The sequence below is a fragment of the Phycodurus eques genome, chromosome 16, assembly GCF_024500275.1.
Source record: "Phycodurus eques isolate BA_2022a chromosome 16, UOR_Pequ_1.1, whole genome shotgun sequence".
In the NCBI taxonomy this organism is placed as follows: Eukaryota; Metazoa; Chordata; class Actinopteri; order Syngnathiformes; family Syngnathidae; genus Phycodurus; species Phycodurus eques.
In genome coordinates, this window is record NC_084540.1 from 8,021,849 (window position 1) to 8,039,368 (window position 17,520).

At 42.4% G+C, this 17,520-nt stretch overlaps 1 protein-coding gene across 6 annotated transcripts in view; it reads right to left on the reverse strand.

Annotated features, from left to right (window-relative positions):
- The window catches only part of carm1 (coactivator-associated arginine methyltransferase 1), a 167,508-nt gene that overhangs the window by 12,696 nt on the left and 137,292 nt on the right, over positions 1–17,520 (reverse strand). For 4 of the 6 annotated variants that reach the window (XM_061700023.1, XM_061700022.1, XM_061700024.1 and 1 more), the window contains one exon: positions 9,220–9,297. The exons of the other annotated variants lie outside the window; for them this stretch is intronic. In XM_061700023.1, coding sequence (XP_061556007.1) covers positions 9,220–9,297 — 78 coding nt within the window. The remainder of the gene's footprint in view (positions 1–9,219; positions 9,298–17,520) is intronic. 6 annotated transcript variants of the gene reach the window in all.

Here is a 17,520-nt window from a genome sequence, read left to right on the forward strand (position 1 = left end):
TGCAGTCAACATGGGACTGCACTTCATCCTAGAACACCTTGACGGTGCGGGGACCTACGCGAGGATCCTGTTCGTGGACTTCAGCTCTGCATTCAACACCAACATCCCTGAACTCCTCTCCTTCAAGCTTCTCCAGCTCAGTGTCTCGCCTGCCACCTGCCGGTGGAGTCACAGCTTCCTGACGGAAAGGACACAGCAGGAGCGGCTGGGGGACACCACCTCAACCACACGCACCATCTGCACCGGGGCTCCCCAAGGATGTGTCCTCTCTCCGCTGTTCTTCTCACTACAGGAACGACTAAACTCAACACACCCAGCTGTCAAACTCCTGAGGTTTGCAGACGACACCAGAGTGATTGGCCTCATCAAAGACTGTGCAGAGTCTACATATCGACAGGAAGTGGAGTGATTGGAGCTTTGGCGCGGCTGACACAACATGGAGCTGAACACGCTCAAGACTGTAGAGATGATCGTGGACTTCAGGAGGCATCCTTTGCCACAGCTGCCCCTCATGCTGTCCAACTGCCCTGTGTCAACCGTCGAAACCAAGTTCCTGTCTCTCAGGACCTGAAGTGGGAGATCAACATCAACTCCATCCTCAAAAAGGCACAGCAGAGGATGTACTTCCTGCGGCTTCTGAGCAAGCACGGCCTGCCACTGGAGCTGCTGAGACAGTTCTACACAGCGGTCATCGAATCAGTCCTGTGTTCTTCCATCACAGTCTGGTTTGGTGCTGCTACAAAAAAGGACAAACTCAGACTGCAACGGACAATCAAAACTGCTGAAGGATTGTCGTACCCCCCTACCCACCATTGAGGACTTGCACACTGCCAAAACAAAGACAAGAGCATGCAAAATCCTCTTGGACCCTCCACATCCTGGTCACCACTTCTTCCAGCTCCTTCCCTCAGGCAGGCACTATCAATCAATGCAAACTAAAACAAGCAGACATTCCATCAGCTTCTTCCCTCTTGCCATTAAATTGCTCGAGGTAAAGTGACTCCGTAGTGTGTTTTTATGTCCCAAAAGTATTTTTTTGTCAAAATATGTCTGCTGTCATACTAGACCAGCTCCAACTACCGGAAAGAAATATATACATACAACACAAAGCTTTTATCACATTTACTCCTAACACAAATACAAAGGTTGTATCAAAAATTCTTTACAAACGGACAGCGCCAAAATTGATTAACCAGTTTCAGGAGATTCAGAACAGCTCAAGCGACAACTCACATCAGTCTTTCTTGAATTTTTTTCAATGTATGCTACAGTTGGACACATTTTATGAATAATCGTAAATTATACTTCCTTAACCTTATTTGACATTAAATAGCAATTCTGTAAAAGCCCTTTGTTCCACACTATATCATCATCAGACCATATCATCATGCCAGACCAAAAGGCAATCACGTAAGGTAATGAGGTGATATCTTTCTGAAAGAGTGTTCTTATTCTGTTCTTAAGATTTCAAGAAACATTCTTTACCGACAAAGATGTATGTTGGAGATGACAAGGATAATTTCCAGGCATCAAGTCTGGGTTGGGATTTAAAAAGCATAGATACTCCAGAATGTATTGCACCAAAAACCTTGGTATAATCCCCAGGTACAATAGGAATCTACAGTGGGTACGGAAAGTACACAGGCGGGGCCGGGGATTGAACTCCGTGCCTCAGAACTGTGGGGCAGACGCTCTAACCAATCACTGTGCCGCCTTTCTAAAATATTTTTTTCCCCTCATTAATGTACACACAGCATCTCATGTTGACAGAAAAAAACTGAATTGTTGAAATTTTTGCAATTTATTAAAAAATAAAAACTGAAATATCACAGTATTCCGACCCTTTGCTCAGTATATCTGAACCCACTCCTTTGTTATTTTAGCTGTGTGCTTAGGGTCATTGTAATGTTGGAAGGCAAACCTTCGGCCCAGTCTAAGGTCCTGAGCACTCTGGAGAAGGTTTTCATCCAGGATATCCCTGTACTTGGCCGCATTCATCTTTCCTTCGATTGTATGGTCGTATACAGAAAGGTGTGTTGACTGGTGCCAGCAGTGTGCTAGCTAGATGGAAAGAATACTTCGAGGATGAATGAGTAAAATGAGAAAGAAGGGAGTGGAGAAGAGGCAAGTGTGATGGACCAGGAAGTGGCAATGATTAGTAAGGGGGAAGTTAGAAAGGCATTAAAGAGGATGAAAAATGGAAAGGCAGTTGGTCCTGATGACATTCCTGTGGAGGTACTGGAAGCATCGAGGAGAGATGGCTGTGGAGTTTTTGACCAGCTTGTTCAATAGAATTATAGTGTGTGAGAAGATGCCTGAGGAATGGACGAAAAGTGTACTGGTGCCCATTTTTAAGAACAAAGGTGATGTGCAGAGCTGTGGCAACTATAGAGGAATAAAGTTGATGAGCCACACAATGAAGTTATGGGAAAGAGTAGTGGAGTCTAGACTCAGGACAGAAGTGAGTATTTGCGAGCAACAGTATGGTTTCATGCCTAGAAAGAGTACCACAGATGCATTATTTGCCTTGAGGATGTTGATGGAAAAGTACAGAGGTCAGAAGGAGCTACATTGTGTCTTTGTAGAGCTAGACAAAGCCTATGACAGAGTACCCAGAGAGGAACTGTGGTACTGCATGCGGAAGTCTGGAGTGGCAGAGAAGTATGTTAGAATAATACAGGACATGTACGAGGGTAGCAGAACAGCGGTGAGGTGTGCTGTAGGTGTGACAGATGAATTTAAGGTGGACGTGGGACTGCATCAGGGATCAGCCCTGAGCCCCTTCCTTTTTGCAGTGGTGATGGATAGTCTTACAGATGAGGTGCAGTGGAAGCAGGGAGCAGGTGGAGGAACAGTTAGAAAGATGGAGGCATGCACTGGAAAGCAGAGGAATGAAGATTAGCCGAAGTAAAACAGAATATATGTGCATGAGTGAGAGAGGTGAAAGGGGTAGAGTGAGGATACAGGGAGAAGAGATAGCGAGGGTGGAGGACTTTAAATATTTGGGCTCAACAGTCCAAAGCAATAGTGAGTGAGGTAAGTGTAACTCACATACATACTCACAAGTAACCTCAATCAAAAATAAGACATCGTTTGGGGGGGTGGGGGGGGTGCTAACAGAGATTGTTAACCACCATTACCGATACTGCTGTAGGCAGTGTATTGCATGGATATTGGCCAGGTGTGTCCTGTTGGGTACAGAAGAAAAAACGCAGAGGAATGAAGATTAGCCGAAGTCAGACAGAATATATGTGCATGATTGAGATAGGTGGTGGGGGAAGAGTGAGGCTACAGGGAGAAGAGATAGCAAGGGTGGAGGACTTTAAATACTTGGGGTCAACCGTCCAGAGCAATGGTGAGTGTGGTCAGAAAGTGAAGAAACGGGTCCAAGCAGGTTGGAACGGGTGGAGTAAGGTGTCAGGTGTGTAATGTGACAGAAGAGTCACTGCTAGGATGAAGGGCAAAGTTGATAAAACAGTGGTGAGGCCAGCCATGATGTACGGATTAGAGACAGTGGCACTGAAGAGATAACAGGAAGCAGAGTTGGAGGTGGCGGAAATGAAGATGTTGAGGTTTGCTCTCGGAGTGACCAGGTTGGATAAAATTAGAAATGAGCTCATCAGAGGGACAGCCAAGGTTCGATGTTTTGGAGACAAAGTTAGAGAGAGCAGACTTCAATGGTTTGGACACGTCCAGAGGAGAAATAGTGAGTATATTGGTCGAAGGATGATGAGGATGGAGCTGTCAGGCAAGAGAGCTAGAGGAAGACCAAAGAGAAGGTTGATGGATGTCGTGAGGGAAGACATGATGGCAGTTGGTGTTCGAGAGGAGGATGCAGGGATGATAGGCTTACATGGAAAAGGATGACGCGCTGTGGCGACCCCTAATGGGACAAGCCGAAAGGAAAAGAAGATACAGAAAGGTGTGTGGCTTTTCTAATCAAGTCCAATCAGTATAATCAAACACAGCTGGACTCCAATGAAGGTGTAGAACCATCAAGGATGATCAGAAGAAACGGACAGCACCCGAGTTAAATATATGTGTCACAGCAAAAGGTCTGAATACTTTTGGCTGTTTGATATTTCAGTTTTTCTTTTTAATAAATCTGCAAAAATTTAAAGAATTCTATTTTTTTCTGTCAATATGGGGTGCTGTGTGTACATTAATGAGGAAAAAATGAAAAGTGATTTTAGCAAATGGCTGCAATATAACACAGTGAACAATTTAAGGGGGTCTGAATACGTTCCTACCCAATGTACATAACAGGAATAATAATAGTAATAGGCCAATCTGTCCCGTGGCATCAGGGAGGCCAAGAGGGAGTATCCAGGAAGATCGTCCATCGCTTCAGTGACAGCAGTGACACCAGGAGTCTGTGGCGAGGTCTTCAGACCATTACGGACTATAAACCCTCACCACAAAACTGCAACAGCGCCACCTCCCTGCTAAATGAGCTGAATGACTTCTTTGCTCGTGTTGAGGCACACAACAGCACCCCTGCACACAAGACTCCACCCCTTCCATGTGACCAAGTGCTGACACTGATGCGGGACAGCGTGAAAAGATCTCTCGATAGGATCAACACACGAAAATCCCCAGGCCCAGATAACATACCTGGTCCTGTACTGGGGGGATGTGCAGCTGAACTCACATCTCCAACACCTCCTTGAGTCACGGTGTTGTTCCCACGTGCTACAAAGCCACCACCATCATCATTCCGGGCCCGAAGAAGTCGTCTCCCTCCTGGCTCAATGACTGCTGGTAGCGCTCACTCCCATCCTGATCAAGTGCTTCGAGCGGCTAGTCATGCAACAAGTCAAGTTCCCCACCTCCCCCCATCCTTGGACCCCTTCCAGTTTGCATATCGGTTCAACCGGTCAACCGATGACGCCATCTCCACCACCCTCCACTCTACCCTGACACACCTGGCCTCCAGGACTCATATGTCAGAATGCTGTTCATAGACTTCAGCTCACCATTCAATACCGTCATCCCTCAAACACTGATCTACAAACTGGACCAGCTGGGGCTCAACAATTCGATGTGCAACTGGCTGCTGGACTTTCTGACAGGGAGCAGGCAGTATGTGTCGGCAGCAACACATCCAGCGCCGAGAGGCGCACCGGAGAACGATGCTGGCGAGGTGGCCCATTCACACGGGACACTGCCTTCCTCAGGAGCCTCATACGCGAGCCCCCGGTCCAACCGCTCCGGGATTACTGGCTGAGGAAGTCATTTTGGGCAGCAGGAAGGTAGAGGGAGTGTTGTAGCTATCCATATTCTTCAATTTATTTTTATAAACCACGTTTTTGTAAAGGGTGGTGTTTTGTGAGACTGCAACCTTTTATTAACAAGGCCCCAGGTAGGGAAGACACGAGGATTGGACTTCCTCAGGGAGATGGGTCAGCCTCCCTGACTGGACCCACGCGCCAACACCAACTTCTTTTAGTGGTTGGTTTTTGTTTTTAAAAAAAAAAAATAAAAAAAATCCTATTTGACGATAAAAAAAAAAAAAAACACTGTATTACAACTGTGCTGCTTTCTATATTACCATTTCAAGATTGTAAACAAATCCTTGAAATATATGGCCTCTTTAAAGTCACTTTCTGGAGCTAATTGAACTGAAAGTTTTCTTCTCTCCCCACACGACAAGAGACTAAAATTGCCTGACATTTAGCCTACAGGGTGTGAAAATTTCTTAATTTCACAGAGCTGCCACCTTTATTTGATGAATGTTTAACAAAATAAAGGTCTGAGGTCCTGAGAAGGTTTTCATCCAGTATATCCCTGTATTTGGCTGCATTAATCTTTCCTTTGATTGCAACCAGTCGTCCTGTCCCTGCAGCTGAAAACACCCCACAGCATGATGCTGCCACCACCATGCTTCACTGTTGGGACTGTATTGGACAGGTGATGAGCAGGCCTGGTTTTCTCCACACATACCACTTAGAATTAAGGTCAAAAAGTTATATCTGGGTCTCATCAGACCAGATAATCTTATTTCTCACCATCTTGGATTCCTTCAGGTGTTTTTTTTTTATGAGCAAACTCCATGCAGGCTTTCCCGTGTCTTGCACTGAGGAGAGGCTTCCTTCGGGCCACTCTGCCAGAAAGCCCCGACTACTGGAGGGCTGCAGTGATGGTTGACTTTCTCGAACTTTCTCCCATTTCCCGACTGCATCGCTGGAGCTCAGCCACAGTGCTCTTTGGGTTGTTCTTTACCTCTCTCACCAAGGCTCTTCTCCTGATTGCTCAGTTTGGCCGAACAGCCAGCTCTAGGAAGGGTTCTGTTCGTCCCAAATGTCTTACTTTTCAGGATTATGGAGACCACTGTGCTCTTAGGAACATTAAGTGCATCAGAATTTTTTTTTGTAACCATGGCCAGATCTGTGCCTTGCCACAATTCTGTCTCTGACAGCACCTGAGTTAAATATGAGTGTCCCAGCAAAGGGTCTGAATACTTATGGCTGTGTGATATTTCAGTTTTTCTTTTTTAATAAATCTGGAAAACTTTCAACGATTCCGTTTTTTTCTGTCAATATGGGGTGCTGTGTGTACATTAATGAGGGGAAAAAAAGAACAAATGATTTTAGTAAATGGCTACAATATAACAAAGAGGGAAAATTTAAGGGCGTCTGAGTTTCCGTACCCACTGTAGATTCTCATACACTGCTTCCACATGAGATCAGCATTTTCTATTACGGGGCAATTTTAACCCAGTTCATCCGAAGTTACTGTGCTGGTAAATTGTTTGCAGGACTGACTCCATGTTTTTTGTCTTTGCATGGAAGTTGAAACATTTGGGGAAGATTTGGCTGCTTTGCATTTTGATGGGAGCCTTTTAAAAAATGTGACAATGCTGTATAGCAGTTCTCCCCAACCACCGGTCCGTGGGCCGGTACCGGGCCGTGAGGCATTTGTTATCGGGCCGCAGAGAAAGAATGACCAATTTATATAATTTCTGTTGTATTGCAATTCACGTGTCAATGTGTTTTATTTTGAAAATTGACCGGATCTTCTCCGTCGCAACAGCTGCGCGTCTCAATTGACACGTTAAGACTGCACAGAATGCTTCCGTTTCCGCTGCCAGCCGGCTCGAATGCTTCTGTTACCGGTCCGAGCGGTAAAAGAACAAAATAATTTCATAAACTAATTCAGCTCATGACGTTAACTGAAAAGATTTGTTCTTTTGAACGAAACGTTCGCGAACAAAACAACACTATATCAGGAGTTAAAATACGGGTTTATCGCAACAGTTAACTCTCATGCACCAAGTCCGCTCTGATACAGATGCAGTTGTAGGTTTCTGCTCGACACAGGCAGAACTACATTTACAGCGTTAAAAGTCTACTCTCATTGAGGAGCTACGGAACTGCAGTCTGGTCTGGCTGCCTACAGCCCCATTCCTGCATCGCGCCCACAGTCGATGCGCCACGAACGGCGAAGGAGGACGCGTGTGTGTGTGTCTATATATATATATATATATATATATATATATATATATATATATATATATATATATATATATATATATACATATATATACAACCCCAATTCCAATGAAGTTGGGACGTTGTGTTAAGCATGAATAAAAACAAAATACAATGACTTGCAAATCATGTTCAACCTATATTTAATTGATTACTCTACAAGATATTTAATGTTTAAAATGATAAATGTGATTGTTTTGAGCAAATAATCATGAACTTATAATTTTATGGCTGCAACATGTTCCGAAAAAGCTGGGACAGCTGGCAAAAAAGACTGAGAAAGTTGAGGAATGCTCGGTTTTGGAAGCTCCTGCAGGTGAACAGTCTAATTGGGAACATGTGGGTGCCATGATTGGGTATAAAAGGAGCTTCCCTAAATTGCTCAGTCATTCACAAGCAAAGATGGGGCGAGAGTCACCTCTTAGTGCATGAGTAAATAGTCGAACAGTTTAAGGACAATGTTCCTCAACGTACAATTGCAAGGAATTTAGGGATTTCATCATCTACGGTCCACAATATCATTCAAAGGTTCAGAGAACCTGGAGAAATCACTGCATGTTAGCGGCAAGGCCGAAAACCCTCAGGCGGCACTGCATCAAAAACCGACATCTATGTGTAAAGGATATCACCACATGGGCTCAGGAACACTTCAGAAAACCAATGTCCGTAAATATAGTTCGGCGCTAAATCCCTAAGTGCAACTTGAAACTCTACTATATGCAAAGCAAAATCCATTTCATCCAGAAACGCCGCCGGCTTCTCTGGGCCAGAGCTCATCTAAGATGGACTGATGCAAAGTGCAAAAGTGGGCCGACGAGTCCACATTTGAAATTGTTTTTGGAAATTGTGGACGTCATGTCCTCCGGGCCAAAGAGGAAAAGAACCATCCGGATTGTTATGGACGCAAAGTTCAAAAGCCAGTATCTGTGATGGTATGGGGCTGTGTTAGTGCCAATAGCATAGGTAACTTACACATCTGCTCATGCAGGTTTTGGAGAAACATATGCTGCCATCCAAGCTTTTTCATGGACGCCCCTGCTTATTTCAGCAAGAAAATGCGAAACCACATTCTGCACGTGTTACAAAAGCGTGGCTTCGTAGTAAAAGAGTGTACTAGACTGGCCTGCCTGCAGTCCAGACCTGTCTCCCATTGACAATGTGTGGAGCATTATGAAGCATAAAATACGACAACGGAGAACCCAGACTGTTGAACAGCTGAAGCTGTACATCAAGCAAGAATGGGAAAGAATTCCACCTACAAAGCTTCAACAATTGGTGTCCTCAGTTCCCAAAAATGTATTGAATGTTGTTAAAGAAAAGGTGATGTAACACAGTGGTGAACATGACCCTGTCCAAGCTTTTTTGGCACGTTGCAGCCATAAAATTCCAAGTTAATGATCATTTGCTAAAAACACTAAAGTTTATCAGTTTGAACATTAAATATCTTGTCTTTGTAGTGTATTCAATTAAATATAGGTCGAACATGAATTGCAAATCAGTGTATTCTGTTTTTATTTATGTTTAACACAACGTCCCAACTTCATTGGAATTGGGGTTGTATATATGTACGTATATGTATGCATGTACGTATGTATGTACGTACGCACGCACACCACCATAGCCAGTCCGTGAGAAAAATGCCGACGCCTGACCGGTCCGCGGTGCAAAGAAGGTTGGGGAACACTGCTGTATAGCATTGCACAGTGAAAAAACACACAGAAAGACGTACCTAGAGGGATAAGGTTGTTGTGAGAGACTGATGGGCCACTGCCAATGACTGTACTAAGGTCATAAGCTGCAGGCATTCCTGGATAGGATGAAAAGAAACACAGCAATCACCAATATTAACAAAGAAAAACATCAATGGCATCACAGTTTCAAGGTTTGTAGAGGACAGACGAAAAAGAAAAAGGTCTGTGTAAAAATTATACTAATTTCTGTCCACATTCTAACCTCAAAAGCTAATCTTATCTAATTTTGCTCATTCATGACCAGAAAGGAATTTATTACATTGGGCAGATGTACTACAAAAGTTGTTAAAAGATCGTTTCATTCCATCTTGGAAAATGATGTATTACATTAAGTTGACTTTAACTTGCCTTGTTGTGAAGATAAGGTATTTTATACTATGTTGCGAGCTAATTCACAAGCTCGTTATGAACTCAAAATGAAATTTATTTTAGAGCAAAGCCCTTTTAAGTACAAACCAGCCCTTTTTAAGTACAAACCAGCACAAGATTCCAAACACGAGGCTTGTTTGGTGTCTTGTCGGTGAGGTGTGGCCTGTTATGCACTGTACAATAAAGATTACTCTCAGCAAAATACAATGTTACCTCCTGTGAAGGTAAGAAGGGATTTGGAATGTATGCTTATAGAGTTTTTTTTACACTTATGGGGTGAAAAAGCAACAAAAAAATATTTTAGTTTTTCATGGCTACTTAATCTAATTCGATTAATTGATAATTAAACAAATTCATTAATAGAATACTTGGGTTTCTTGAAAGTTTATATATAAATAAAAAAAGTTATTATAACATAACTCAAAAACGTTAGAGCCAATCGGCCTTTGGGTGAACTTATGTGATAAACCTAAAAGGCACAACATTTACAGGTGAATTTAATTTGACCTTCTGTAAGCATTTACGTTCACATGTACGACTGCAATATTTTTGTACTTTTTGCACAACATTTTGTTCTCTAAGGAGCTGACGGCAAAATTCAAATCAGGTTTTCTTTTCTTTTCCAAAGACACCTACTTCTTTGCCTTTTTGTGACTCTTCCAGTCTCTCTGAATCCCTGTTGCAACCTGCTGATGACACTGCCAGTCAAAGTTCCGTGTTCACGTCCCTCTGCAAACAGCCTGTTTGATGTCTCGAAATGGGGAGGTACTGTTGCTCAACTGTTAGGTGTAATTTTGGCCTCATGATGCCAAAATGTGATGAGGAGGACTGTTTGAATACCAATTCTCACTGAAGCAGGAAATGTATTGGATGATTTATGAATCAAACCACCTTTTGTGAATTTTGCCGTTTTCAGCTCACTGTTACAAAAAAGCAAGTAGTGCAAATTACTAAAACATGCAACAGCTGGACATGTGCATTCAAAAGTTTGGAGAAGGTCAAATTAAGGTCATATGTAAATGTAGTGCAGTGGTTCTCAACGGTTTTCACCCTGGAACCCACATTTTTCTATTGTCGCTAAGTCAACAACAAAAAACAGCCTTTGAAAACATGCCTTTTTTTTAAGACTACACATACTTATCTTTAAAGTGCCTTTCAGAGCACCTTCTTAAGAAACTGAGGATGACCATATAACTGCATTTATAAAAATTTATTTTTGAACTGAACTTTTTAGGAAAGTGCAACATTGATTATTTGTCTTCTTTTTAGGAAATGAAGGCTGCAAACCACAGCAAGTAACAATTTTAACAGTCTAACTTATTGTACGATAAATTATTTACTACCTCTCCGCGACCCACCCAAAATGGGTTGTAGTGCATTTGGGTGCAGTTCACCCAAAAGCCAAATAGCCCTACGTTTTTTGAGTTGTGTAAATTATAATAACTTTTATTTGTTAAATGGCAAATTTGAGGCTTTCACTTGTATCGTGCTTTTCTACCGTCAAGGTACTCAAAGTGCTTTAAAACTGTCTCCTCATTCACCCACTGATGACACAGTATCAGGAGTAACTGGGGGTTCAGTATCTTACTCTAGGTCACAAGAGCCAAGAATTGAACCTTTGGGTTGGGAGACGACGACTCTACCACCTGAGCCATGCCTCCCCCAATTTATACAGCAACTTACAGTTGAATTAAGCGTGGTTTGAGTGTTTTCATTAAGTAACCAAACCACACATCTTCAACCACAGAAAAGGGATGCTATTCTATTTTTTTTTTACTTTATTAACAAACTTTATTTTACTAAGGAGTGGCTGCCGTCTGGCCCTACAGGCCTCATTGGTGGAGTGCTGCAGAGATGGTTGTCCTTCTGGAAGGTTTTTTTTTCCTGGATTTTTTTTTGTACCCTTCCCCAGATTCCTGTCTTGGAGGTCTACAGACAAATCCTTTGACTTCATGCTTGGTTTGTGCTCTGACATGCACTGTCACCTGTGGGACCTTATATAGACAGGTGTGTGCCTTTCCATATCATGTCCAATCAACTGAATTTAAGCTGTAGGAACCTCTCCAAGGATGATCAGTGGACACATAATGCACCTGAGCTAAATTTTGAGCTTTGTGGCCAAGGCTGTGAATACTTATGTAAATGTAATTTCTTAGTTTTTTTATTTTCAATAAATTTACAAAAAGGCGGCACGGTGGGCAACTGGTGAGCACATCTGCCTCACAGTTCTGAGGACTACTGGTTCAAATCTGACCTCGGCTGTGTGGAGTCGGCATGTTCTCCCCGTGCCTGCGTGGGTCTTCTCCGGGTACTCCGGTTTCCTCCCATGTCCCAAAAACATGCATGGTAGGTTAATTGAAGACTCTAAATTTCCCGTAGGTGTGAATATGAGTGCGAATGGTTGTTTGTTTATGTGCCCTGCGATTGGCTGGCAACCACTTCAGGGTGTACCCCGCCTCTCGCCCAGAGTCAGCTGGGATAGGCTCCAAGCACGCCTGCAACCTAAGTGAGGTTAAGCTGTGTGGGAAACGAATGAATGAATGAATTTAGAAAATAATTCCCCCCCACAAATTTCATGTTGTCATTATGCGGTGATGTATGTGGAAATTTGAGGAAAAAATGAATTTATTCCATTATGGAATGCGGCTGTAACAATATAAAATGTAAGAAAAGTGAAGTTCTGCGAATACTTTCTGGATACACTGTATATTTCTGAGGTCCATTCATTATATTTTTATGGGGTAGTCCTAATATCAATGGCGGGTGGAGCATTTGGGACCTGAGTCTTCAGTGGAGACTTACAGTGGGTACGGAAATTATTCGGACCCTCTTAAATTGTCCACTCTTTGTTATATTGCAGCCATTTGCTTAAATCATTTAAGTTCATTTTCCCCTTAATTAATGTACACATAGCATCACATTTTGACAGAAAAACATTTCATTATTGAATTTTTTTCAGATTTATTAAAAAAGAAAAACGGATATATCGCGCAGCCATAAGTATTCAGACCCTTTGCTGTGACATTCATAAATTTAACTCGGGTGCTGTCCATTTCAACTGATCATCCTTGAGATTGTTCTACACCTTCACTGGAGTCCAGGTGTTTTTGATTATACCGATTGGACTTGACTAGGAGAGCCACACACCTGTCTATAAGACCTTACCACTCACAGTGCATGTCAGAACAAATATGGGGTGCTGTGTGTACATTAATTGGGGGGGGGGGGGGGAAGAACTTAAATGATTTTAGAAAATGGCTGCACTATAAGAAAGAGTAAAAAACTTAAGGGGATTTGAATACATTCCGTACCCACTGTAAGTGACCCAATCCCCCTCTCAATACCATCATCACATCGCAATTTTACAAAATAAACAAAAATGCAATATAACAATATGTGGTATTACAGACAGAGAGATAGAGAGAGAGATTTCATTTGATTATTTATCATTATTTATTCGGCCGCTAACTTAGCGATTGCTACATAGCATCTTTCACTATTTAACGTCGTATGCAACATTAATAACACACAGGTAGTAGTTATTGTTAACAGGGCCCTTTTACGTGTACTTGTGTGTCGCTACTCGTCATTAAAGCACACAGCCTAACAAATTCATAATCCTGTACACAAACTATCTTTTATCGATTGTATCGCAAGTTTCACTCCTTCAGGCACTGTAACATTACCACCCATGCACAAATCATAAGACAGGTAAAAAAAACAATACACAAATGAACACAAAACGCACCAAAAAAAAAAAAAAATGCTGAAGGTACCCAAATTTAATAGATTAATCCTTTATAGGGCACATGCAAATACTTTACGTGTATATGTCAATAAAGGCATTCTCTTCTATTCTATCAAAACAATGTTAAACCAGCAACATTTAAGCAGAAAAGAGTTCTTCCGGTAATTGCTCTCTTTTTTTTTTTTTTTTTTTATTAAAAAATGCACCACTTGTGGTCAGTGGCAGACGACAGCTTGATGATCGGCTGGCAGCTATTTCACTTGAATGTCACATATTCACAAATGACGTACATTAGACTGCTCAAACAACAACATTACACAAATGCATGCGTGAGTTTAAAGCTCTTAAATTTTAAGAATATCTCACTGCAGAGAGCAGATCAAAGACAGCCAACGGCACGAAGCGGCTATGGGCAAGACAGTTGACAAAGCTTCCACGGATTTGACTGGGCAGTGTACAGCCGACCTATGCAATTCACAATCAATATTTGTCTCATAACATGACAAAAACATAACTTGAGATTAAACTTTAAATGAAATATCGTATTCACTAGAGATGCTTATATATATCTGAAATCCCCTCACTTTTTCTTCTGCTTCTGTCTGTAAACTAGTTGTATAAAGCTCATAGTGTAGTGCTCTGAAAGTGCTATATAAATCCTTTACCGGGTCAAAACAAACAAACCAGCAACGGTGTTGGTCCACCTAGCCTCACAATGTCTACTTTTTCTTGAAAACTCTGGCTTGAAAAAAAGTTTTTTTAATAATGTCGTCTCTAACTCAATTTCTCATCCTGTTCCATCAGCCACTTTGGGCTGCTTTTGCTCTAATCAACCAATCGAGGATGGGAAAATGCCGACATCACTGGAGGCCTTCTAGGTGGCCCTGTTTATTGAATTTGAAATCTGATTGGTTAAAAAAATAAACAGCCATTACCATTGTGTGTATGTGGCATGGGCCAGCATTTATGGCATTGAAGACCATGGGCAGATCACATTGACATGGCGACACATACATGGAATCTCACTGGACCAAAAAAAATAAAATAAAAATCCACACAATGATTGGACGCTTGGCAGCCAAGACAAACGTTATGAAATGAAGACAAAAAGATTGTTGGAAATAAATGAATACATATTATTATATTAAGGGTGTAATGATTCATTAATTATAAAGACATATCCAGCTAATATTCCTACGAACCAACTGGCTCGATCTGTGCACGGCGAGTTAGCCTACCGGAGGAAATTTAAATCGTTTTAAAAGGTAATCAATCAATTGTATCGATACTAGGAAATATTGCACTGGATTTACACATGGCAGACTTTTAAATTTTCAAGAAGTATGTTTGTTATTCCTTTTAGTAAGCTTGATTTTTCAGTTAACACACAGCCATTGAGCATTTCCCAACACTAGCTGCTACTTCAACTAAGCTAAATATAGCTCATTTTTCACAGAATTTGAAGAATATATGCCAGAATATTGTTACGTTGCCTGTTTACATGCGATAATACAGCACTTGTGTAACTTCTTTTCCTTTCGGCTTGTCCCTTTAGGGGTAGCCACAGCGTGTCATCCTTTTCAATGTAAGCCTATCTCCTGCATCCTCCTCTCGAACACCAACTGCCATCATGTCTTCCCTCACGACATCCATCAACCTTCTCTTTGGTCTTCCTCTAGCTCTCTTGCCTGGCAGCTCCATCCTCATCATCCTTCTACCAATATACTCACTATTTCTCCTCTGGATGTGTCCAAACCATCGAAGTCTGCTCTCTCTAACTTTGTCTCCAAATCATTGAACCTTGGCTGTCCCTCTGATGAGCTCATTTCTAATTTTATCCAACCTGGTCACTCCGAGAGCGAACCGCAACATCTTCATTTCCGCCACCTCCAGCTGTGCTTCCTGTTGTCTCTTCAGTGCCACTGTGTCTAATCCGTACATCATGGCTGGCCTCACCACTGTTTTATAAACTTTGCCCTTCATCCTAGCAGAGACTCTTCTGTCACATAACACACCTGACACCTTCCTCCACCAGTTCCAACCTGATTGGACCCGTTTCTTCACTTCCTGACCACACTCACCATTGCTCTGGACGGTTGACCCCAAGTATTTAAAGTCCTCCACCCTTGCTATCTCTTCTCCCTGTAGCCTCACTCTTCCCCCACCATCTATCTCATTAATGCACATATATTCTGTCTTACTTCGGCTAATCTTCATTCCTCTGCTTTCCAGTGCATGCCTCCATCTTTCTAACTGTTCCTCCACGTGCTCCCTGCTTTCACTGCAGACCACAATGTCATCTGCAAACATCATGGTCCACGGGGATTCCAGTCTAACCCCATCTGTCAGCCTATCCATCACCACTGCAAACAGGGAGGGGCTCAGGGCTGATCCCTGATGCAGTCCCACCTCCACCTTAAATTTGTCTGTCACAGCTACAACACCCCTCAACACTGTTCTGCTGCCCTCGTACATGTCCTGTATTATTGAAACATACTTCTCTGCCACTCCAGACTTCCGCATGCAGTACCACACTTCCCCTCTGGGTTTTCTGTCATAAGATTTTCTCTAGATCAGGGGTGCGCCAACTTTTTGCCACATGGGCCACATTGACGTAAAAAAATTGTCATTCGGGCCAGGATAAATTTTACATGCTACCGACAAGGGGAAGGCTTTTTTGTATGTATTTTTATTTTACTATGCTGTCTGCTGCTAGGTAGATCTGATAACTGTCTGACCTGGATAATTGAAGGTTAAAATAAAAATTAATTAAATGCAAAATAAAGTATTTTTATGAATTTTGACTCAAACTTTATTCATCAGAATCAACAAACAACATGTTTGCATTAATGTGAAGGGTGATACTGAGATCTCGACTGCAGTAAATGGGGCAGGTCTGGCTCAAAAGCGGTGGTTTTAATGCATAAGATGTCACGCACACTTAGTCTTGTCCTAACGCGGTTCTTATTCATGTTCATGACTGAGAATGTTTTCTCGTACAAGTATGTCGAGCCAAACAAGCTCAACATTTTCTTAGCAAATGTACAAATTTCTTGGAACCTGTCTTTATCCAGCTGCTGGTAAAAGTTGACAAGAGGGAGTTGTTGGTGCTATGAGCCAGGCAAACATTGGCGAACTGTTGCTTTTTCTCAGGACAAATGTTCTCCACCATTTTCATCACACAGTCTTTAATAAATTCACCCTCAGTAAAAGGTTTGCAGTGCTTGGCAATCAGGGTTGCCACCACATAGCTGGCATTTGTTGCATTTTCATTCGACTCACTGGCTTTTGTGAAAAAGTGTTGCTGTGCCGTTAAAATCAGTTGCTTCAATTTTTCAATGCGTTCGTTTCCAGTTAGCTTGTCGTAATTCGCATGTTTCGTCTGGTAGTGCGCTGGTAGTGCCTCCTTATATTGAACTCGTTGAACACAGCCACAGTCTCTTGGCAAATTAGGCAGACACAGTTGTTTCTAAACTCAGTGAAAAAATATTCAGACTTCCATTTGTCCTGGAAACAGTGGCCCTCGCTATCAACTTTCCTTTTCTTACTTCCAGTTGCCATTTCAGAAATGGGCAAAAAACAGATCATGCGCAAAACGGCCCCGCGAGAGTTCGGCCACAAGTTTACTGGCATCCTGTGGTGAAATATAAAATTGCGTGTGTATTTTGTACTGCAGGGCCACATATTATTGATTTTATGACAGAGGCTTTATGACAGAGTGGAAATATGAACACGGGCCAGATTTGGCCCGGGGGCCGGACTTTGGGCATGTCTGCTCTCGATCTACAAAGACACAATGTAGCTCCTTCTGACCTTCTCTGTACTTTTCCATCAACATCCTCAAGGCAAATAATGCATCCGTGGTACTATTTCTAGGCATGAAACCATACTGTTGCTCGCAAATACTCACTTCTGTCCTGAGTCTAGCCTCCACTACTTTTTCCCATAACTTCATTGTGTGGCTCATCAACTATTCCTCTATAGTTCCCACAGCTCTGCACATCACCCTTGTTCTTAAAAATGGGCACCAGCACACTTTTCCTCCATTCCTCAGGCATCTTCTCACGCAATAGAATTCTATTGAACAAGTTGGTCAAAAACTCCACAGCCACCTCTCCTAGATGCTGCCATACCTCCACAGGAATGTCATCAGGACCAACTG